This window comes from Gracilinanus agilis, chromosome 2, assembly GCF_016433145.1.
Source record: "Gracilinanus agilis isolate LMUSP501 chromosome 2, AgileGrace, whole genome shotgun sequence".
In the NCBI taxonomy this organism is placed as follows: domain Eukaryota; kingdom Metazoa; phylum Chordata; class Mammalia; order Didelphimorphia; family Didelphidae; genus Gracilinanus; species Gracilinanus agilis.
In genome coordinates, this window is record NC_058131.1 from 575,453,954 (window position 1) to 575,479,583 (window position 25,630).

Below are 25,630 nucleotides of genomic sequence, written 5' to 3' on the forward strand. Positions count from 1 at the left end.
TCTGGGATAAATGTGATGAGACATTTTTAGAACCCATTACTACACTAAAGATAAAGTTTCATCAAGCTTTATCCACAATGTAATAAAGAGGCCTGACATGGACTATTGGAAAAGAAATAATAGATCTGATCAAGAGAAAAATTATTTCTGTTATCATGTAAATAAAGTCCATTCTTGATTCTTCAGAGAACAAAGGGAAAACTCAGAAAACTTAACCTTTCTATTTTCATCAGTGTTAATAAATCTATCAACTTCACCCTGGCATCTTGTCTAACATTTCTTTATTCCTTCAAACAGTGAAATCATGTTCATATACTGGAACTATACAAATATCAATCTTGAAATCTATATCCACCAATTTTTTTTTTCTCACCTGAAGAGTTGAGCCACAGGTGGGAAGTAAGTTTCTACAGAAGATGCTGGGCTGTGTCAGCTCCATAGCAGGTGGCCCCCACTCAATGAATATGATCACATTTTTGTTGGAATATATGGTGTAAAGCAACACACTGTTAATATGTAGAGAAAATGCTAATCTTTGGGGCAAATTTATTTGGATTATCCCGGTAATTTCTGCATAAATTCCTTTAAAGATGACAGGCCTTAGAGTTTTAGTATATAAAGTTGATAACAAATATAAAACTGCAATTTCTACTCTCATCCTACTTTTTATTAAGTAACTAGAAAATCTGTACAAAATTAAGTTCTCTCAGATTAAAGTTTAAATGGCATGACATCTGAAAGAATTTCCATAGAAACAAAAGGTCTTATGGTTGCTAAAAAAACTGATACCAGACATTTCTGTCATATAGAATTGAGGCAAGGATTTCAACATAACTTTATAATATTTAGGTAACAGTAAGGAAATGAGGTAGAATGTATAAAGAGGTTTCCCAATAACTCAAAACTTTAGAAAATAAATATTAAAAATTGTTTTTACATTAATTGGGAAAAAAACACACACACATATACACACACGTACAAAGAAATTTCCCACTAATGTTTCTTTTTAGGAAGGAAGAGACACATTCCCTATTCATTTAAAAAACCTAGTAAGTAATGTGCCTTCAAAATAAGATGAATAAATTCAAGAGAAATTGGCTACATTTTGTAAATAAGACACACCTAAAGTACTGGAAATATGGTAGCTCAAATCTAATCTTGAATACTTCTGGGGAAAAGGGTTGAATTTATTTGTGACAGTGAAAATATGAATTCTGAGGCAAATAAATTTACAAAACCATTCTCATCCTTTTTATCCATTGCTTGGACTTCATGAATGAAACTTCTTTCATTTCCAGATTTCACCTGAAACACATGCTATATTCTCCCAAGAATTAAATACAGGCAACCTCCAAGTGTTCTCTTTCTCAGAAATAGTTCAAGTACAGGTCGAGTGCCACATTGTAGAGTTTTATTACTTACTACATGATGCAACATAATGCAACTTAATAAATGCTAAGTGATTTCCAGTAAAGATTTAGAGTCTAAGCTTTACAAAATTTACTAACAGCATTTCTTTGTGTTCTATAGTCATAAAACAATTGATGAGTATTTGTAATGATAGACTTCTCATGATCATTTAACATAATGCTATGTTAAAGCTTTCTTAGTTTCAAATAAGTTTCACCCAGTGTTGTTTCCTGTGAGTTTACAGTTATTTAAAAAATACTACCTATTTATAAACACCCAAAATCAATAAAATATTTGTCGTTTAAAAAAGCCAGTGCTTTCTTGCAATAAATACACATAAATGTTTAACTACATTATTGAACCAAATAAAATTTGTTCTTTTAAGTCAATTTAATTTTTGCTCATTTCTAGAAACAAAAGTACATTACTAAAAATGAATTTCTTGTCTGAGGACATCACTTGAACTTACATTATTTCTTCAAGTTACATGAAGATTTCAGGAACAACTTTCAAAACTAGACAAAAGTATTGGACTCATTTTAAAATGATTTAACTATTACTTTTATTAGATAGCACTTACCTAAAATTTGGCATGATTTTCCAAACAACATAAAATAAGGATTCTGGGCTAAATGCAGTTTGGCTGCCTTGCCATAAAGCACACAATGTTTTTCTAAACTCCTCTACCAAGGAACTAGAAAAGTAGGAAAGAAAAAGAAAAAGATGTCATTGCCTCTAAAAAATGCTACTTTTAATCTAAAATTTCTATGGATAAATTAAAAACAATAAAACCAAAACCCATACCCCCACACATCTGCTTTCTATTTTAATCATACCTAATAGGGGGTACTTTCTCATATTTTTACTATGGGGCAAAATTTTTTCATTAGAATTTCACAACATTTAGTTTTGATTACTTTTAAAACCAAGAACTTTATATTTACTACAATTATTAATTTTATCATTCAAATAATACCAAAGCCTCTGCAGAGTGCTAAATACATTTTGCTTAAAAATAATGAAAGTATCACCCACTGAATGACTATTAAATGTTGTAAAATAATGTTTAACTGCTTGCTATTTAAACACACTTAGCAGCAACACTTTGAAAATTTCAATTGTGCCTATTAGTTTACATACTAAACTAAAAAGCATTACTAAAAGTAATTTTTTCATCTCCACTGAAAGCCAGAAAGAACACATTCCTATTAACTCACACATTGTTATCTCCTTGGCTCCTGGTGTGATAAGTCCGCCTTCCTGCTGTTTTCCCATTCCGTAATTCCACAGCTGGAAGTTCTTTAAAATAACAGCAAAACTGCTGAATGTTACTGTTTTAAAAGCAAAAACAAGGAGGAAAAAATGGTCTGAGAAGAGAAATAATATAAGCCTGAGCAAAAAAGTAAGTAGTGCACAATTTTATACTTGACTCTTGGAAATGTGTTTTTCCCTTGGATTGCATATAATGCAATTATTTTTCAATAAGAAGCTTTATGTTTCTTCTTTACCAGTACAAGACTCAGGGTGGTAGGAGTATTTCCCTGAGATGAATATACAAATTAATTAAAAGGAATCAGCAAGTTTCAAAACACTTTTCCTCTGTTTTTAAAATATCGCCAACTATTTAGTCATTCCTCAATTTCCTCCTTGTCATAGAAATAATCACATTTTATCTCTTTTCAGCTATTTTATTCCAGTTATACTCAGTGAGAAATAAGTGATTTCTACTTTACTTTAAAAAACAAAAACAGGTTTCATAACAGAACCTTCAATCCCTGAAGTAGATTTTTAATTAGTAGTATAGAATTTCCACAAGATTCCTGCCATAAAACTACATATTCTCTGCAACTGAATTAAAAAGAAAAATTTCTAAAAATGACTTCAGTGTCTGACTTTTCTTAGATATGGGACTCTCTAAATAGAAAATTGTATTCACTGGCAAACAGTCTTAGAATCCTGTACTTATATTTATGTTATACAAATCAGAGAAGGAAGCAATGTGGTGATTACAATTTCTTCTTCAGTGGCATTATGATTGGAAGTACTAGACAAAATTGAGGTCATTTTTAAAGGTAGTTTAAAATTCCTCAAATGATTTCTTCTCATGTTACTCAGCACAATACTTACTGGTCATCTTCTTGTCACATTGTTTCTGATCTAGGATAGAAAGCACTTCTCTGACAATTTTCTAAACATACATTAAGACACATATGGTCCAACAAAGTACTGAAATTTGCCACCTACACACAATTTCTCTAGTTTACATTGGACACAATGGGGAAATAAAGAATGCTTCATAGGATTGGGTTAGGTTATTAGTGTAATGTTACCTGAGTGACTGAAGAATAGCATTCATAAAACACGTGTTCCCCAAATTCCGAAGGCCAGTAGCACAAAGAGCAGTGGTACTTCCCTGTAAAATGGAAGTTAATGGTATAGTTAGTAAGAGACATCAATAATTGCAACTAATAACCAACTGTTGCACAAACTATCATTTAAAATAATATGTCAAATCAGAAATTGACTTTTCCATCTGGGGGTATTTGTGAAATCAAACCTTTTCTTCTTTTCTACATGAATTGTACGGTCTTTTTTTAAATTACCAATTCAAACTTTAGAAAAATACTTCCTATATTATGGAGAGGTCCTCTAAGAAAATTTGGGGAAAAGGATGAAAAAGGACTGAATAAAAATTAGTAGGCATAATTCATGGTTCTGGGTTAAGATGGCAGCAGAGTAAAAAGCAGCTGCTTAACCTCTCCTAACCCACACATATAAGACTCCTCAAAAGGACATAAAAACAAATCCAGACGAACGAAGGGACCCCACAACAGGGCTCAGCATCGAAGGTATGTGGGATCAGGGCATTTCCATGCTATAAGAGGGTGAAATAGCTCTCATTGAAACGTGAACTGAGCAATCCCCCCCACTACCTACAGTGCCAAAGCCAGGGCACAAGAGTTAGAGCAAGTTTGGGGCACCCATTAAGTCCTTGGCAGTTACCTGGGATCACCAGGGCCTACTCCTGAGAGCAGCAAGACTTAAGACGCCAAGAGGCTAAAGAATGCGCAGACTTTGAACACAGATCTTGAGTGCAGGCTTGGACGAGGATCCTGAGCGCAGGCGCGGACCTTGGGTGGGGACCCAGTGCAGAGGGGTGCATGACTATGGAAGCAGCGCACTGAGACTGTTAAAGGAGCTTCAGGCAGAGCAACAAGCAAGGGGACCAGCAGGAGGCCTGACCCTGAGAACAACTAGACCTGAGACCTCAGGTGCCTAAAGAGCGCAGACCCTGGGCATGAGGATAATGCTGAGAGGGCACCGGCTAACAATGGCAAGTCAGCCGCAAGAACCCCAAAAGAGAAAGATCAAGAAAAAATCTTTAACACTCAACAACTTTTACAATGAAAAAATCCAGACAATAGAGCAAACACCAGAGGAGAACAAACAAGTAATCATATCCAAACCTTCCCCCCAAAAATGAAAATTGATCACAAGCTCCTGAAGAGTTCAAATCTGAGATCATGAGAAATATGGAAGAGATTTGGCGAGAGAAGTGGGAAATAGTTCAAAAGGAAATTAACAGGTTAAAAGACAGAAACTCCCAATTGGAGAAAGATGCCCGCAAATCAAAAGAATTGACAAGCAAATTGGAGACCAAAATCAAACAGCTGGAAAACAGGATAGACCAAATCGAAAAGGAAAATCAAAAAGTTATAGCAGAAAACCAGCCTCTAAAGACAAGAACTGGGCAAGTAGAAGCCAATGATCTCTCAAGACAGCAAGAACAAGTAAAGCAAAGTCAAAAGACTGATAAAATAGAAGGAAACATGAAATCCCTCACTGAGAAATTGACAGATCAAGAAAACAAGTCTAGAAGAGACAATTTGAGAATCATTGGTCTTCCTGAAAAAGCAGAAATGAATAGAAATTAGGACTCCATACTAAAAGAAATTATTCAGCAAAACTGCCCTGAAGTTCTACACCAAGAGGGCAATATAGACATTGAAAAGATCCACAGACCACCCTCTACACTAAACCCTAAAAAGACAACCCACAGGAATATAATAGCCAAATTCAAGAGCTTTCAAGAAAAAGAAAAAAATCTTACAAGAAGCCAGAAAGAGACAATTCAGATATCAAGGAGCACCAATCAGGATCACACAGGATCTGGCAGCCTCCACACTACAAGACTGCAAGGCTTGGAATATGATATTCAGAAAGGCAAGGGAACTGGGTCTACAACCAAAGATCACTTACCCATCAAAACTGACTATATACTTCCAGGGGAAAGTATAGGCATTCAACAAAATTGAAGATTTCCAAGTATTTGCACAGAAAAGACCAGGACTAAATGGAAAGTTTGATATCCAACCACAAAAACCAAGAGAAACATGAAAAGGTAAATAAGAAACAGAGGGGAAAGAAAGAAAACTCTTATTTCTAAATTTGCCTCTTTAAGGGGTTCAACAAGATCTAATTATTCATATTCCTATATGGAGAAATGTTATGTGTAATTCTCCCTAGTGAACTCTATTCATTATTATAGTATCCATTATTTGGTAATTAGAAGAATTATTCACAGGGAGAGGTTGGAGTACTAAATGGTCTAAGATGATATGGGGGTGGGTGGGAAAGAGGGGGGGGTGAATAGTAGAGGACACCAAGAGAAACTTGAATGAATAAGAAAAATAGGATATTCTATTACACACAAAGAGGGCATGGGAAGGGGAGGGGATAAATACTATTATAAGAAGGAGAGGAAGAGAGCATTAAGAGGTAATATTTAAACCTTACTCTCAGTGGAATTAACCCTGAGAGGGAAGAGTAGCTATATCCATTGGGATATAGAACTCTACCTAACCCTACTGAGAAAGTTAGAAGGGATCAACCAAGGGGAGCAGGGGAGTGGGGAGGTAAAAAAGGGAGTGGAGAAAGGGGAGGGAAGGCCTTAAAAATAAAAAGAGGGGAATAATAAGGGAGGGGGTAGAACGGGTGGTAAATCAAGGGAGGGGAAAAGGGTTACTGGTTTAAAACAAATCACTGGTTTAAAAGGAAAACAGCCTAAGAAGAAGGCTTGGTAGAACTAGGAGGGGATACCAAAATGTAGGGGAATACACAACTGATAATTATAACTCTGAATGTGAATGGGATGAACTCACCCATAAAAAGGAAGCAAATAGCAGAGTGGATTAGAAACCAAAATCCCACCATATGTTGTCTACAAGAAACACATCTGAGGTGGGTGGACATACACAGGTTTAAGGTAAAGGACTTGAGCAAAATATTTTGGGCTTCAAATGAGAAAAAGAAGGCAGGAGTGGCGATCATGATTTCTGACGAAGCCAAAGTAAAAATAGGTATGATTAAAAAAGACAGGGAAGGTTATTACATCCTGATAAAAGGCAGTATAGAGAATGAGGAAATAACACTGCTCAATATGTATGCACCAAATGGCATAGCATCCAAATTCCTAAAGGAGAAACTGGCAGAGCTTAAGAGGGAAATGGATAGTAAAATCATACTAGTGGGAGATCTAAATTGCTCTTTAAGATCTAGATAAATCAAACCAAAAAATAAATAAGAGATAAGAGAGGTGAATGAAGTCCTAGAAAAATTAGATTTAATAGATATGTGGAAAAAAATAAATAGGGACAAAAAGGAATACACCTTCTTTTCAGTTGCACATGGTACATTCACAAAGATTGACCGTGTAATAGGGCATAGAAACATTGCAAACAAATGCAAAAGAGCAGAAATAATAAATGTAACCTTCTCAGATCATAATGCAATAAAAATAATAATTAGTAAGGGCACCTGGACAGGCAAATCAAAAATTAATTGGAAATTAAATAATATGATACTCCAAAACCAGTCAGTTAAAGAAGAAATCATAGAAACAATCAACAATTTCATTGAAGAGAATGACAATGATGAGACATCCTACCAAACTGTGGGATGCAGCTAAGGCAATATTCAAGGGGAAATTCATATCCTTGAGTGCATATGTTAACAAATTAGGGAGGGAAGAGATTAATGGATTGGGTATGCAACTTAAAACACTAGAAAGCGAGCAAATTAAAAATCCCCAGATGAAAACTAAAATAGAAATACTATAAATCAAGGGAGAAATTAGTAAAATTGAAAGTAAAAGAACTATTGAATTAATAAATAAGACTAGAAGCTGGTATTTTGAAAAAACAGATAAAATAGATAAAGTACTGGTCAATCTAATAAAAAAAAAGAAAGAAGAAAACCAAATTGACAGTATCAAAGACGAAAAGGGAGACTTCACTCCTAATGAAGAGGAAATCAAGGCAGTCATTAAAAACTATTTTGCCCAATTATATGGCAATAAATATAGCAATCAAGGTGATATGGATGAATATTTACAAAAATATAAATTGCCTAGATTAACAGCAGAAGAAATAGAATACCTAAACAATCCCATATCTGAAAAAGAAATTGAACAAGCCATTAAAGAACTCAAAAAACGCCAGGGCCTGATAGATTCACAAGTGAATTCTATCAAACATTCAAATAACAAATAATCCCAATACTATACAAATTATTTGATATGATAAGCAAAGAAGGAGTCCTACCAAATTCCTTTTATGACACAAATATGGTACTGATTCCAAAGCCAGATAGATCAAAAACAGAGAAAGAAAACTATAGACCAATCTCCCTAATGAACATAGATGCAAAAATTTTAAAGAGAATACTAGTAAAGATACTCAAGCAAGTGAACAAGAGGATTATCTACCATGATCTGGTGGGATTTATACCAGGAATGCAAGGATGGTTCAACATTCGGAAAACCATCCACATAATTGACCATATCAACAATCTAACAAACAAAAATCACATGATTACCTCAATAGATGCTGAAAAAGCCTTTGACAAAATACAGCACCCATTCCTTTTGAAAACACTGGAAAGTATAGGAATAGAAGGACCTTTCCTAAAAATAATAAACAGTATATATTTAAAACCATCACCAAGCATCATATACAATGGGGATAAATTAGAAGCCTTCCCAGTAAGATCAGGTGTGAAACAAGGATGCCCATTGTCATCTCTTACTATTTAACATTGTACTAGAAACACTAGCAGTAGCAATTAGAGGAGAAAAAGAAATTGAAGGCATTAAAATAGGCAAGGAAGAGACTAAACTATCACTCTTTGCAGATGACATGATGATATACTTAAAAAATCCTAGACAATCAACTAAAAAGCTAGTAGAAATAATCAACGACTTTAGCAAAGTTGGATACAAAATAAATGCACATAAATTATTAGCATTTCTATATATCTCCAACACATCACAACAGCAAGTGGTAGAAAGAGAAATACCATTTAAAATCACCCTAGACAATATAAAATACTTAGGAATCTATCTACCAAAACAAACACAGGAATTATACGAACACAACTACAAAACACTTTCCAAACAATTAAAACTAGATCTAAACAATTGGAAAAACATTCATTGCTCATAGGTAGGATGAGCTAACATAATGAAAAAAAAATGTGAAGGAAGGTGGCCTAGCTGTACCAGATATTAAACTATACTATAAAGCAGTGGTCATCAAAACAATATGGTACTGGCTAAGAGACAGCAGGGAGGATCAGTGGAATAGACTTGGGGTAAGTGACATCAGCAAGACTGTCTATGATAAACCCAAAGAGCCCAACTTTTGGGACAAAAATCCACTATTTGACAAAAACTGCTGGGAAATTTGGAAAACAATATGGGAGAGATTAGGTTTAGATCAACATCTCACACCCTACACCAAGATAAATTCAGAATGGGTGAATGAATAGGCAATTTTCTGATAAAGAAATCAAAACTATCAATAAGCACATGAGAAAGTGTTCTAAATCTCTAATAATTAGAGAAATGCAAATCAAAACAACTCTGAGGTATCACCTCACATCTAGCAGATTGGCTAAAATGATAGTAGGGGAGAGTAATGAATGTTGGAGGGGATGTGGCAAAATTGGGACATTAATGCATTGCTGGTGGAGTTGTGAACTGATCCAACCATTCTGGATGGCAATTTGGAATTATGCTTAAAGTGCTATAAAAGAATGCCTGCCCTTTGATCCAGCCATACCATTGCTGGGTTTGTACCCCAAAGAGATCATAGATAAACAGATTTGTATGAAAATATTTATAGCCGCGCTTTTTGTGTTGTCAAAAAACTGGAAAACGAGGGTATGCCCTTCAATTGGGGAATGGCTGAACAAATTGTGGTATATGTTGGTGATGGAATTCTATTGCGCTCAAAGGAATAATAAACTGGAGGAGTTCCATGTGAACTGGAAAGACCTCCAGGAATTGATTCAGAGTGAAAGTAGCAGAGTCAGAAGAACATTGTACACAGAGACCAATACACTATGATAAAATCAATGTAATGGACTTCTGTACTGGCAGCAATGCAATGACTCAGGACAATTTTGAGGGATGCTACCCACATTCAAAGGAAGAACTACAGGAGAGGAAACAGAGAAGAAAAGCAACTGCTTGAACACATGGGTTGAGGCGGACATGATTGGGGATGGAGACTCAAAACTACCACACCAATGCAACTATCAACAATTTGGAAATAAGTCTTGATGGATGACACATGTTAAAACCAGTGGAAATGCGCATTAGCTAGGGGTGAGGGGAGGAGAAGTTGAGGTGGTGGTGGTGGTGAAGGGGAAAGTAAGAACATGAATCATGTAACCATGATAACTTTTCTAAAAATTAAAATTATTTTTAAAAAATGAGTAGGCATGTGTGATGTAATTCTACATCCTTGGAAGAAGTGCCCACATCAATGAGAAAACAAATTCACTAACATATGATAATATCAATTTGTTCAAATTTTGCAGACAAAAAGACATTAATATTTAACTATTTATAGCCTCTTAAAATTATCCCCAGACCTTTGTTTTTATATGTACATATGATTACATAATTATAAATTGTATTATACTACTTTATGTTCTGCTTTTTCCCAAATGTTATTTCATGCATATATTTCTAGGTATTGATATGATCTCCACACTTGGCAATTTTAATAGCCAAAAAATATACCATATTATTATTATGTCATAGACAGTTTGATTAGTTCTTATTGTTGGACAGTGGTTTTTCCACAATTTCCCACAATCTCTGTTCAAATCACCTGGCTTTCTTTCTTTCTCTTAAACCCAAACCCCTTTTGTCTTAGAATGAATATTAGGTATTGGTTCTAAAGGCAAAAGAACAGTAAGGATTAGGCAATGGGGGTTAAGTGACTTGCCAAGGGTCACAGAGCTAGGAAGTGCCTGAGGCCAGATCTGAACCAGGACTTCTCACCTGTCATTTTCTATCTAGTCACCTAGTTTTCTTTTGAGAATATTCCCTTGATATATTTACAACCAAAAGTAGAACTGCCAGGTCCAAGGGTATGAACATTTTTTACAGCCACTACATATTACAAAGTTTCTCTTCTGAGAAAAACATCTATTACCCCCTCATGATATATGACTATTTTCCCACATCACCAACACTTAACTTTTATTATTTTGATATATTTTCCCTCCACAAAATCCAACTCCAATGATTCATCATGGTACTAGAAGTCACTCTGTTCTCAAAGCCTACACCAGGGAAGCAGAAGTTCTAATAAGTCTACTATGTGGAAAAGATAATTCAGGTGGGACCAAGTGACTCTGAATCCACTTTCTTTTTAAATTTAAATTTACTTATTTCATTAAAATACTCAGGTAACTGCTTCTTTTCTTCCCCTCCCCCCATTAGAGAAGGCATCATTTGACAAAAAAAAATATGTTTTATATAAAACTGTCTTTCTTATTTCTATTTATTAGTTCTTTCTCCAGAGGTGGACTTTCAGAAGTCATTCTTCAAACAGTATTTTTGTTAATATATATAATGTTTTCTTAGTTCTGCTCATTTTACTCTTCATAATTCCATGAAGATCTTTCCATAATTTAAAAAAAATTAATCTCATCATTTCTGTATCTACTTTTTGAGAACCAGTCTAAGTAAGGTGAGGCTTATCAGCTTATAAGGTAGGTTGATTACACTAGGTAATAATGAATCACTTGGCTAAGACCATGCCCTTAATTACAAAGTAACTGCATCCAAAAATAAAACATTTGTCTGACATGATTGATTATTGAAAATGTCATGCTTAATCTTAATGATCACCTCCTTCCCTTTTAAATGCCCACGGAACTATCTATTAATAATATGTAACTGAAATGTCAAGTTGTGTTCTTGAAACCCTCTACTCTTGGTAACAGAACCAAGTTTGACCTTGGGAAATGTCTAATAATAACAACACAGTTTGTGTTTTGTCCTCAAATAAATATGGGAATTGAATTTGGTTCATTTCTGGACAATGGGTACTTGAAAAAACTTATCTGCAAGAAAATGCAACTTACAAATGTTTAAACATAATGCATATTTATTACAACATGTAAGGAATAAAACTCTATTCACTCACCTCTGAGCTCATAATACTGTATTTTACCAAGGGAATAGGGTCCCTCTCTTTCCTAGTCTAGTCTGCTTATTGTTTCCCATACACAATTTTTATTTCCCTTCTGTTTTTGAATGATCTCCCTCCTTGCATTTGTCTTGGACTCTCCTTCACTCTGTTCAAGTCTCATGCCACATGTAACCCTCCTATATATTTTTCCAAATCACGACCATCCCTCCCCCCCAATGCTCCCAAGTAACTTTGCATTCATTGACTTATCAGTTTATCTACTACTTCCTGCCAGGAAAATGAAAGGTCTTTGAAGGTTAGAGATTGTTTTCTTTTCAGTTTTAGTAATCTCAAACCCAAGCAGAGTCCAACACAAAGAATGTCTTTAGTAAATGCTTGTTGAATTCCTCATTATTGGGTGGGGAGGGGTAGCAGTAGGGGAAATTCCCTTTACCAATGCAAAATGGCAAAACCTCTGCAACTTAAAAGATTTAAAAAGCTGCCAGGGGCAATGAAATGTTAAGTGACTTGCCCATGGATACCCATCCAATATGTATTGGTTAGAACTGGAACCTGTGTTTTATTGACTTGAGCCTGGCTCTCTAAAGCATTACACCATAAAATACTGGGCAATCACATAGTATAAGAAAAAAATAATGGCTTGGAAATCAGAAGACATGGGTTTGAATCCTGGCTGTTATTTAAGTTCATAGGATTATAGAGTTGAAAATGTCCTATAAAGCATCTGGTCTAATCCCTTCACTCTAAAGAAAACCTTTTAAAGTCCAAAACAACATTGATATCTTTATTATAATACAACTTTCCAAAAGAAACCAAAGCATACTTCCTATATAGTTATGATCCCTTTATTTAATCCAACTTTGGTTTTTAAATTACCTTCAAACATACTTAAATTTGTCCTAAGTTAACCAAATATTTAGCATTTTGGTCATTATTGTACATAGAATCTTTCTTCATTCCACTTGAGACTATATGATAGGGATACAACTGATTTTATAAGCTCTTCTCCAACACACTAAAATCTATGAGGTAAGAACTATATTGGATTTTTCCATTTCTCTTTCAGCACTTAGTAGACTGACAGTTGGCTCTTCAAGGTATTTTCAAGAGTCCCAGCATAAACAGAAGAAACAGGAACAAACAAGAAATAAACAGGAACCAGATGAATATCCAGATAGAAGGGGAGTAATGGTCTAACCCACACAGTCCACCTGAGGGGTCCAGACACACACACTCAACCACTTCCAAGGAGATAAGCTGCTTCTCAGAAGTCCACACACTGTCTCCTTCAAGAGAGAAAGTCCAACTGCTCCCCAGGAGTGACTCACTCTCCAGGGTTCTGGAATCTCCGTCACTGCTTTTCATCATTTCCTGCTTTCCCGTGATTTCCCTATAACAGTAGGCACTCAATTGTTGTTTGTCCTTCATTTCTAAGATGAATCACATGACAATGATGATATCTTGACTGCAGTGTGAATTGGCTATAAGTGATTTGCATAAAGCTGTCAGCCTTATATTCTCTCTTCCACGGTCAATGAAGTCCAGTGGTAAGACAAAAGTCAGGATGAGTGGTGATGGCCCAGGATACAGTTGATAATCTTTGTGTCTTCAATGTCTGACCAAGCTCTTGTTTCTCAGTGTTCCTCTTTCTTATTCCTTAATTTTGTGTTTTAGGATATCATCTGAGTGAATTCAACTTAACTTCTCCCTGCTTTCTATGTATGTACTTAATTTATCTATTTTGTGTCATCCCAATTAAAGTACCTAAAATTATTTTATAGAACTAGAAAAAATAATAACAAAATTCATTGGGAAGAACAAAAGACCAATAATTTCAAAGGAATCAACTAAAAAAAATATGAGGGAAGAAGACCTAGCCATACCAGATTTCAAACTATGCTACAAAGCAGTAATCATCAGAACAACCCGGTCTTGGTTAAGAAATAGAATAGTGGATCAGTGCATTAGATAATCAGTAGTTAATACCTATAGCAACTTAGTGTTTGATAAACCCAAAGACCCAAGCTTTTGGGGAAAGAACTATTTGGCAAAAACTGCTAGGAAAACTAAAAAACAGTATGGCAGAAACTAGGCATAGACCAACATATCACTCCATACACCAGGATAAAGTCAAAATGGATAGTTGATCTAGCAATAAGGGGTGACACCATAAACAAATTAGGAGAACATGGAAAAGTTTACCTATCAGACTTATGGATAAGGAAAGAATTTATGACCAAACAAGACACAGAGAATATTACAAAAAGTTAAATTGATAAATTTGATTATATTAATTTTAAAAGTATTTGAAAAAACAAAACCAATGCAACTAAAATTAGAAGGGAAACAACAAATTTGGAGAAAAAATTTTATAAACGTCTCTGAAGAAGCCCTCACTTCTCAAATATGCAGAGAACTAAGTCAAATTTAGAATGATACAAAGGATCCCCCAAATTGAAAAATGGTCAAAGGATATGAACAAGCAGTTCTCAGAGAAAGAAATAAAAAATTTTCTATGGTTGCATTTAAAAAATGCTCCAAATCACTGTTGTTTAGAGAAATGCAAATTAAAACAATCCTGAGATACTATCATACACCTATCAGATTGGCTAACATGATCAGAAAGGAAAATGGTAAATGTTGGAAGGTATGTGGGAAAATTGCAACACTAATATACTGTTAGTGGAACTGTGAACTGATGTGATCATTCTAGAGAGCAATATGGAACCAGGCTCGAAGGAACATAAAATTGTGCATACCAATGGACCTAGTAATACCACTACTGAATCTATATCCCATATGTTATGATTAAGATTATCTGGAGACTTTATATTAGTTTATAATTATTTATTAGGTAGTAACAGTTGGAATAAGGGAGACAAACAATCTCCTGGCCAGGCCTTACTAATCTGAATTTGCTGTGCTTGGCTCTATTTGCTAGCCAAAAGCCACTATGCCAGGAAAAGTCTCCAGACCAAAAGTGAGCCAAGAACCAACAAGCCAAAAATGACCTTCTTGCTTCCTCAATACTCTCTTTTATGAATTGATGTCACTCCTTCTGGATCTCCCTGGTTGGATAGACTTGACCTCAATCCAGGTGAAAGGTCTATCCTTCCAGATACCAGGAGTCATAGGGGACAAGAGGCATGAAAAATTCCACCACAGCCAAAGAAGGAACTGTTGGAGTCTGACTGCAGATCAAAGGATGCCATATTTCCTTCATGAGTTTTTCTTTTGTATGTGTGATGTGTCTTCTATGACATGAACAATACAGAAATAAATATTTATCTATTTATTTGGGGGTGGGGAGAGGAAGAGAAGGAGAAAATCTGAATCTTAAAATGTCAGAAAACAATTGTCAAAAATTGTTTCTACTTGTAACTGGAAAAAAAAAAAAAAGACTTGTATCCAGAGAGGTATTTTTAATAGTATCTCATTTTCCAGAGCACCACTGTAAAGAGATACAATGTTGAAATAGTTCGTCTGTCCTTGAATTGGCTGAGAAATACAAGAGAGGCTTAGAAAATTTATAATCTAGAAATAAATCTGGAAAATGAACTTCAAATCAAGTTAAACAAGTTCACTTCCCACTAAACTATAGCTTATTACTCAGATCCCTTAACATAGGCAATTAATTTCATACAATAAATTTTCATCTAGGCATGACTATCAGTATTCCATAAATTTAGGGATTTTTCTTGTACAGTTATTGTAGTCTGGGTCTCCTTTCTGATCCAGGCTTTGAGAAGTAAACTAAAGAATAGGGAAAACAAGGGCAAACAGTTTGGATTAACAATACTACCATATTTTTGTATTTACAGAATATGAAGAGTTTTCATGACTCTTTGGGTCTCAAACATTCCTTATGGGAGTTGAAGGAAATTTTATTATGAGATAAGGAAACAAACTCAATGATGTTAATTGACTTGCCCACAAGCTGCAAGTTATTAAATGGTGAAACCAGCAGATAAAACCATATTTTCTGACTCAAGTATTCACCCATTCACTTGTCTTAATAGTTTCAATTAAGTATATGGTTAGTAAGTATGTTGACTTGTAGATAACTGCCCATTTTAATCTCTCCCAGCAGAGAGGTTCTATAGCCCCTCAATTTCAAGTATCTACATATCTCATTTCCTTAATTTCTCCTCAACCTTTTTCTCTTTTTCTATTACTGCATAGCCCCAAAGATACTTGTAATGCACTCAAAATTCAGCTTTGGATTATTTATAGGAATCTTCAAGAAGCAATTTTTCATTTTAGAATAGTATCAAAATAATAGCTAAATCATACCAACTAACTGATCTCAGAATAACATTTAATTACTTACATTTACTTTTAACAACTTGCTGTTTAGAGATGAGTTTTCCAAAAGTTTCCTTTTCCTATGTCTGTCCGCTGTAAAGGCTGAACTACAGAGAAATAAATTAGACATTACTATAAAATCTAAACAAAACAAATGAAAGTTTTAAAGATCTCCAAATAGCTGACTGGGACTCCAGAGTCTAGCCATACTTCTAAACATACCCCCCCCCCATCTTCCCTTCCTATGGGTATGAAATGACTCAAAGCTGCATTTAGTTGGCAAGTCTTCTTTCCACTTGTCCCTCACCCCACCCACGTCACTTTAACCTCCCACAGTGTTCACTCTTCTTGCATAAGAAACTTCAGGTGGGGAAGAAAAGCTTCTGAATACAAAAAGGTTGGATACACTAAGCTAATTATCCTTCAATAGAGAAAAATTTTAGTCCAAAATGTGCTACTCCTTGCTTTAACACATGTATTTAAAAGTTACAGTAAATATTTGCTTTAAAACAAATAATAACTTCCTGGAGAATTTCAAAATGAAGTGGGTACCCTAAAGAATTTAAATTAGCATGAAAGTTCTAAATTAAAATAATTCAATCTTTTGTCAGATAAAAGGAACATTTAACATGTAATTTATCTAACAGCCATTCCTTGTCTTTGAGAAGTCATTAAAATTTCAAAAATCACTTTTAAGTTACTATTTGCAAGGCAAGCCAATTTTAAAAAAGCTATAGTAAGTTAATTCCGACTACTATTATAAAAGTTTTCCCCCTTTCCCTTGAAAAAAGCCATGACACCATGTCCAGTCAATTTCTGGAGAATGACTACTGGAAGAGATTCTAATGATATCCAGTCAAGTACTACAGAACTTGAAAATATGGCCCAAAAGGATTACTTCTTTTGACTTTTTAAATATAAGCAAGATCTATTTCCCTTTTTTTAATTGCGCACACACAAAGTAAATTATTATGAACCACAATTTTTAAAAAAGTGGACTGATGGAGGATAAGGTAAAAATAAGAATTCATTATGCTTATAAGCAAGTCATGTGCATTAGGAATGCTACAATTCTACTTCATAAGAATTGTGACACTAAATGTTTAAAATAAGAGATACTCTACTATCTCCCCAAACATATTTTAAAATCTGCAAATATGACTGTTATGTGTCAGGTTTATAATCACTGCCAAAATTCTAACATATAAGAATGGCAGATTTAATAGTCAAGGAATTGCATTATAATTGCATTATCAGCAACAACATTGAACTTTTTTTAAAGGCAAGTAAAACACATTAGTCTAAAATGTAAGGACAACTAGGTAACCCTCTCTATAACTAACAAGTTTTCATATCTTTATTGGTTAAATTTGGGGACCTACAACTAAATAAGATAATCTAAAGAACAAAGGAAATACTATTTAATATACATAACAATAGAATATAAACTCATTGAAGGGTGTAAATGAAATTTTGTGGTCTCTGATCTAAACTTACTGTGGAAGTTTAGGGGCCTTTCAAACTACATTTCCCATGATTCCTGACTTACGTAATGACATAGGCAGTTACATAATGATGTGGACCAGAGGTTAAAAACGAGTAGCTGGGCTTGTACTGTCTCTTCTTTTCCGGCTGAAGCAGCATAGTGGCGGAGGTAATGGCGGGTCTTTCAAACTGACTCTTAACATGGCACATGGCTTCATTTTTCTAATGGCTACCAATAAATCTTTTAAAACCATAATATTTTTAAATCTATCCTTTTATAACTATTTTATTTCTTACATTAATGGCAACCACTTGAAGTTTGGAGATGTAATCCTCATTTTTTCAAATAGCCTAACAAGCCATGCTTCTTCTGCCATGACTCTTTACCCTCACCCTGCAGGCAGAATTCTTTTTTTTTTTTTTTTAAACCCTTGTACTTCGGTGTATTGTCTCATAGGTGGAAGATTGGTAAGGGTGGGCAATGGGGGTCAAGTGACTTGCCCAAGGTCACACAGCTGGGAAGTGGCTGAGGCCGGGTTTGAACCCAGGACCTCCTGTCTCTAGGCCTGACTCTCACTCCACTGAGCTACCCAGCTGCCCCCACCTGCAGGCAGAATTCTGAGAGAACTCAAAATTCTCCTTTTGATGTTTTTGTGTCTTTGTTTTTGTTTTTTCTTTTCTCCCCATTCTCCCCAGCCACCTGGCTACTTTTCAGGGAAAGGGGAAATTTACTTTGCTGGCAAACGCCATGTTTTTGCTGATAGCTCCAGCAGCTTATTCCTGCCTGCCGTTTCTTACATTTGAAAAGCTTAAAAGGAAATGGATCTCATCTTTGGGTGAGAAACCTTTCACTGATTCTAAGCTATGTATTTTTGATTTTTAAAATATTCTTTTATTATTTTTCCCCTTCTATGTGCAATACAGTATTTGAGGTTTTAAAATTTTTTCTCTTTTTCTCATTTCTTGTACTTAAAGTACATGTAATCAATGTTAATCCTTTTTGTTTTTACAGTAATATAAATGTAATATAAATATATAACTACTATAATATTAATGCATACCCACAAAGTTTTAGCCTATGGAAACCTGCCATGAATTGGTAAATATTATGAGACTGTGGTTAATGATTCTGTCTGATTTCAGAAGAAGGGAACAAAAAGAGCCACAAGGTCAAGGAGACCACCCAGTCCCAATGGGATTTGTGAGAAACTAAACAGTGCCTAGCAGCACAAGGTCAAAAAAGACCATGTCAATACAGGTAGGATTGTTGAACTTCTATGCCAATACTTTATAAAGGGCATGAACTTAAGTGTGAGGTTTGGGGCTGTGGCTGTTCTGATATATGTTAAGAGGCCAGACTTCCCTGAGCTTCATCCTAGTCAAGTACCAAAGGCTGGCCATCATCCTGGATTACCCTATCCCTGAAAGTCAAGGCAAATCAAACCAGGGAAAGACACTTCCCTTTTTTACACAAAATTTTGGTCCTTTCCTTTCTCTTATAAGTTTGGCAACTTTCTGTAGTCAGGGCTACTGAATGGGTAATTGCACAATTGTTTAAATTACTTTAATTGGGTCTTGATTCAAGGACCTATTACAAGTTTATTTTTCCCTATATTTTTGCACATAAGACTTCAATAGTTTACATTTCATTCACAAGTTATTTTTTAATATTTTATTTGGATTTTCTTTTGATCTTTATTTCTTTTGCCAATTGACTCATACAACCCCAAAACTCGGCCATGTATCCTTAGCTGATCTGGGTGTAATCCTCTTCAGGGGGGAATGTGTAATTGATTCTCCTCAGGGGGAATATGTATGTTTTATAATCAGAATGTATGTATTATAATCTATAATGTAAAGTCTAAATTCTTTTGAGAGTAATTTCAGGATAAGAAACTTGCCATCTCCCCAGAATCCAGACAACAAACCTGTTTGGAGAAGGCACCATGAAGATGCCTGAAGAAACCTACACTGCATCAAGAAGATCCAGAATGAACTTTGGGGTGCAGATGATTGAACTATGGGGAGTTGAATGCATTTGTTTTGAATGTACACTATTATGTCAAAGGGGATTGCCCCCAAATGGCTTTTTGTCAATGTGCCTAGCAATCACTGGATCATTGGTTTTGTCCTCTTTTCTTTTTATTCAAATTTCTGTAATTTAAAAGTTAGTTATGTTTACAAGAGCCTTCGAGGAGACCAGTCTCCCTCTGCTCTTCAGGAGGGAATATGTAATTGAAAATTTGAGGTCTCTGATCTAAACATCCTGTGGAAGTTTAGGGCCTTTCAAACTACATTTCCCATGATTCCTAGCTTACGTAATGACGTAGACAGTTATGTAATGAAATGGACCAGAGGTTAAAAATCAGTGGCTGGGCTTGCATGGTCTCTTCTTTTCTGGCTGAAGCAGCATGGTGGCGGAGGTAATGGCGAGTCTTTCAAACTGGCTCTTAACATGGCACGTGGCTTCATTTTTCTAATGGCTACCAATAAATCTTTTAAAACCACAATATTTTAAAATCTATCCTTGTATATCCATTTTATTTCTTACAAAAAGTAAGGACTATTTCTCTACTGTTATGATATCCACAGTCTTCTGTTTCTGGAATGTAATGGGTGTTTAAGAAATGCTTCTTGACTAACTGTTTTATTTTCTTTATTGAAAATTACCTCTATTCTTAATGCTAGCTAAAATGATTTCTAAACTTATTAAAAAACTTCTTTGAGTGGCATTTTTCAGTATTAAAATGAAAGGCCAATTCAGCTGAGGTAATAAAAAATTGGGCCATATTAGATTGTAGACTAAGGTTTCTAAGGCACTTCTAATGTTTATATCTATTTTTTCTTGATTTCACTGTCTCATACTCAAAGTTTCTTTGCCTTTGTAATATCACCAAGGTTTTACTTGATTCTTTTTCCTCACAAAAAGAGCACTAAAAAACTAAAAATCAGCCAGTATTTCTTGAGTTGGTAATATCAGAAATCTGATTTTCACAACAACCCTGCAAAATAGACACTATGGGTACATACCTAGATCCTTTCTGAATCCAAGTCAAAAACTTTCCACTATGTTATCTTTCTGAACTGTAGGACCAATTCAAAATTTTATTTTAAAAATGCTGTTAAAACTTTATTTTCCACTACAGATTTGAATATATCTTGATGAAATTCAAGTATTTTGACCAAGTAGAAAAAGTATTAAACTCAGGAGTTAGAATATCTGGGTTTGAATTCTGGCTTTGCTACTTACTACTTAGGTCTTTCCAGCCTCTCTAGGCCTCAATTTCTTCATTTGTAGGGTGGTGGGCAGGGGTGGGAGTGTTTAGTTGACTTGCTTGTAAATCTAAATTTTTTGATCCAAACAAAACCAAATAACCGTAGCAGAGCACACCTACAATAATGATTGCTTGTCGCTGGGGGATAAAAAGCACTTAAGCCTTTTTTCATCTCCTTAAATGAGGACAATCCAATTCAACAAGCGTATATTAAGCAGTTGAAAGGCACTATTTTAGCAAGGGGCACTGAGTAAGAGAGATAGTCCATGGGTCTTTTCATCTGCTTAAATGATCTTTTCTTAAAGTGAGAAGAAAAAGTGGGGGGCAGCTGGATGGCTCAGTGGATTGAGAGCCAGGCCTAGGTCCTGGGTTCAAATCTGGTCTCAGACACTTCCTAGCTGTGTGCCCCTGGGCAAGTCACTTAACCCCCATTGCCTAGCCCTTACCACTCTTCTGCCATAGAACCAATACCCAGCATTGATTCTAAGACAGAAGGTAAGGGTTTTAAAAAAAAGTAATTTTTCACTGACATTTTTAATCTTTACTCCATACTTGTTCCACTTTTCTTTTTCTTAGAGAAAAATAAGAATAACATAAAGATATTATTAGCAGTAGCTACCCACTAATCTCAGAAAGATTAAAGGTAAAGCAAAATACTTATTTATGTCCTGACTATTTCAGGAAATTCAAAAACAAAAAAAGGAAAATTCAATCACTCAGGTCTCATAGTTACACTCATTGCAGGTGAAAAACTGCAGGAAAAGTCATTGATTTTGATGTATTCATGTAGGATACAAAGGCTCTATATTCTTTGAAATAGACTTTATTGCTAAATTTCCTAAAAACTGAATACTGAGTCATCTAAAAAGTGGCAGTTTGCCTATTATTAAATCATAATAAATATATAACTACATAAATCATATAATGTAGTTCTTGGGAGAAAGGCTTCAAAGAGAACAAAGAAGTAAATGTTTTAATGTCAGAATCTGAGTTTTACGGTTTTGTTCCTTTATTTTAGAAAATTAAAAAAAAAATTCTCTTCCCTTTGATTGCAAGTATATCAAAATGTAGTTGGTTATAAATATACCCACTGTTCCAAAAAAACTGAACAAGGTTATTGTTTAAATAAAATACCATTAATAAAAAACTAAGCATCATAGAATCAATGAGTTAGAGCTAGGAGGAACCTCAGAAGTCTTCACATCATATTGCAAATGAGGAAACCGAGGCCCACAGAGGTTAAGTATCTTGCCCAGTATTATACAACCAAAGAATATTTGTGACAAGTCTGAGTAAAAGGTCAACACTATACCATATAGTCTCTTTGGTCAGCTTCATGTAGAGTGAAAGATACTTCCTTTAGGGTACAATTTTAAAATGTTCTTTTAGCAATAACATCAAGTTACATAAGAGCTTCTGGCATATTTTCAATTACAAAGTAAAATAGCTAGTTACTACTGATAATAAGTGGCTAATACGTTATAAACTCCAGTCATTAGACTTCAAGGGCCACAGTTCAGTACTATAGGGACCTTCAGTCTCTCAGAGAACTGTGAATTGGGACTTTTACTAAATGGCTTGAAGCCTGAAAGATGGCAACTCATTTCTAATGAATTACATGTGCTTATTTACTCTGAACAAAGTATTTATCCATATAAGAATGTTTTAATACAGTCTGATGGTAGAAGGCAACTTGTTGAGTTCCCTTAAACTTACTGAAATGACCTGCCAGTCACACTAAAAAGGGAAATTGGGGAGTTTGCTATTTCAAGCATTTATACATTTAAGATAACTGGCACATAACAAACAAAACTCCTTTTTAGAAACAGTTTATGCATCTTTGCTGCTACTAAATTAGCCTCAGATTAATTTGAGTGACAGAAGACATACCGACAAGAATCCACCAAAACCACAGATAATTCTAGCTCATATATTTTGTTAGTGGTTTTAGAAAACTCTTTTTGAAGTATTTCCTTTCCTCTCCCTATACTCCCTGACCTGCTCCTCTGAAATAATTGTGGTTGTTTGCTTGTAAATGTTTAAACAATATGACAATATTGGATATGAATTCATCTAAATAGACTGATGTAACATGCCAATGGACATCATTACTGTATAAGAATTTTGCTCCCCAGAACTCTTTTTCCCAGCTTCCCATGTTCCTTCTCACGTTATGTACTAATAGGATATAAGTGTAGCTCCACCTTCTCCCTCTCTCTTCTCCCAGAAACGTGGCTATAGAGGTTGGGTGAGAGTCAGGCAGGAGAATTTTACCCATGTGTTTTTTTACTTAAGCTTTCTAATTTTGTTTCTTCTATTTCAAGTGATCATTAATAAATCTTATAAAACATTATACTTGTAGTTACTGGATATTAATTTAAATTTTACATTTCAAAGATATGCATCTTGTTCCTAGAAAATTTTAGAGATTTATATATTTTCATTATACTGAAATTAAATTCCTCTATTTGTATGGGTATCAAACTCAAAGAGAAAGGGGGTCACTAAACTATACATATAGATTCTTTTGAAAGGTACATTTTAACATTATCTGTGGCCTATTGAATTTTGTTACATATTTCCCAATTACATTTTAATCTTGTTCAGGTCTACTTGGGAATATTTGCTCTTTGCCATTCAATTCTTTTTGCCATTAGCATATATTACTTACTTTTCCAAGTTCTGTAAGTGTTCTCTGACTTTCTGTACCAGTCCCAGCTTGGTATCATTTACCACAAAATCATCACAGCGATAACTGCAAGGAAAATATTCATCAGTGTATGTAAGAAGACCATAGTAATGAAATCATTCAAATGTTTTAATTTACTGACAAACTGATCAGATGTTTTTCTAAGCATTTACTGTGGGCAGTCAGTTTTAAAAAGAGAATTGGAATCTAATGGAATGCTTTATGAATACTAAATATAAAACTGTCTTTCACAGGTCCTTTTCATATTTTTCTCTGTATATAGATCATAGTTTTATTACAAAGGCACTATAATTTCTCTTTCTAAAATGAAATGTGGCATGTTTTTAATTTTTAAATTCTCTTAAAACAAGAAAAATGTTATAAAAAACATAATTCTTATTCAAGTTAATTCAAACTTAAAGTTACTAAATGTGATTATATTGCATATAGTTTAAATCAAGTGACTGAGGGAAGTATCTTTAAATGAACAGGGAAGAAAGCAATTATTTTAATAATTTCCAATAAAGTTTAAGTAGGAAAGTACAATTAAGACATGAATACAAAGTTTTAAAATAAATTTTAGCCAAAAATAAATAAATTTACTTTTTATGAATTTTTGAGGGAACAGAATAGTTAACATCTATAACCAGGAATAATCTTTCTTTTTGAAGTATTAACTCTTAGAAGAAATGTGTAAGATGTGTGACACAATGGTTGCAACTATAAGAAACTGATAACTATCTTGATAGAAAATGCTTTTATGAAGTCATCATATAACAATGTGAGAAATCTATCACTAATAAAGAAAATTTTTGCCCTGGGACATGAACAAGAATAACTTTCAAAGTGATAACCATAATATCTTCTAATGTATATAGGAATCATTTATTTTAATCACTGAAAAATAATGAATAATATTGCCATTTTTAGCTGAAAAAACTTTGGAAGCATTTAATTTTATAGAATCCTAGATATCTTTTAAAGCCAATAAATATTTATTAAAACACCTTCAATAGACCATAAATTTAAATGCTAGAACCAACTATAATGGCAACTGCCACAGGGTGCCTTCTCTAACTTCTTCCTCTTTCTCCCTTCCCCCACCATCAGTAATGACTTTTTCAAACATATCATTTCATTTAGACCTTTATGATATACTCATGTCCCATTTTATATTAGTTATTTATAATTTATATTACAGTTACTTGTATGTGTATAATATTTGCTACTATACTATAAATTCCATGGTGGTAGAATGAGATCTTATCTTATCTAAAATTTTTCCCCAAGGCTGAACATAATGCTCTGCATACATAGATATTTAATATGCATCAGGAAACCCAAATGTATCTCACATCTAAAACTGGCCAAAATAAAAGGAGATAGAGATAGAAAATAGAACAATGCTTTCATTGGTATAAGGAACTCCTGAAAAAGAAATACCCTCTAGAAATGCAAGTTGGCACTATTAGAAGAAATATTTAACATATGAAACTAATATATTAACAAAGAATCACTAAATATTTTCTTTGGGAATATTCAAGGAATAAGGTGTTATTTCTTATAAACTCCTGTGATCTACAGTTCAATTTAACCTAAGTGTACAAATAGTAACCTCAGGCAAGTTATTAAACATTTCTAACTCTTAATTTCTAAATCTCTGAAATGGAAATTTTAATATTTACCCTTAAATTTTTAAAAAATTGATGTTGTGCTTAGATACAATTGACACTACCAACAACCATCTTTTTAATTGATATTTTCAAAATAACGCCAAATGAAGGAAATACAAGAAAAATGAGGGAGAACTAAGGAAGTCTTAGCTTTTTTTTTACAGAATCACCACAAAACTGAAGGTCTAGTGTATTTTCTAGTTATATAATTCTTCTTCTCCACCCCAAATTGCAAGTGTTGGCTCACTATCGTAGTTGTATCCTCTTGCTGCTTCTGTTCTG

General features: G+C 34.3%; 1 protein-coding gene across 2 annotated transcripts in view; it reads right to left on the reverse strand.

Moving 5' to 3' along the window:
• USP3 (ubiquitin specific peptidase 3) overlaps nt 1-25,630 on the reverse strand; it is a 116,213-nt gene that overhangs the window by 24,165 nt on the left and 66,418 nt on the right. For both annotated transcript variants that reach the window (XM_044665364.1, XM_044665363.1), the window contains 5 exons: nt 23,658-23,741; nt 16,252-16,333; nt 3,741-3,823; nt 2,628-2,741; nt 1,991-2,104 (listed from right to left, as the gene is read on the reverse strand). In XM_044665364.1, coding sequence (XP_044521299.1) covers nt 1,991-2,104; nt 2,628-2,741; nt 3,741-3,823; nt 16,252-16,333; nt 23,658-23,741 — 477 coding nt within the window. The remainder of the gene's footprint in view (nt 1-1,990; nt 2,105-2,627; nt 2,742-3,740; nt 3,824-16,251; nt 16,334-23,657; nt 23,742-25,630) is intronic.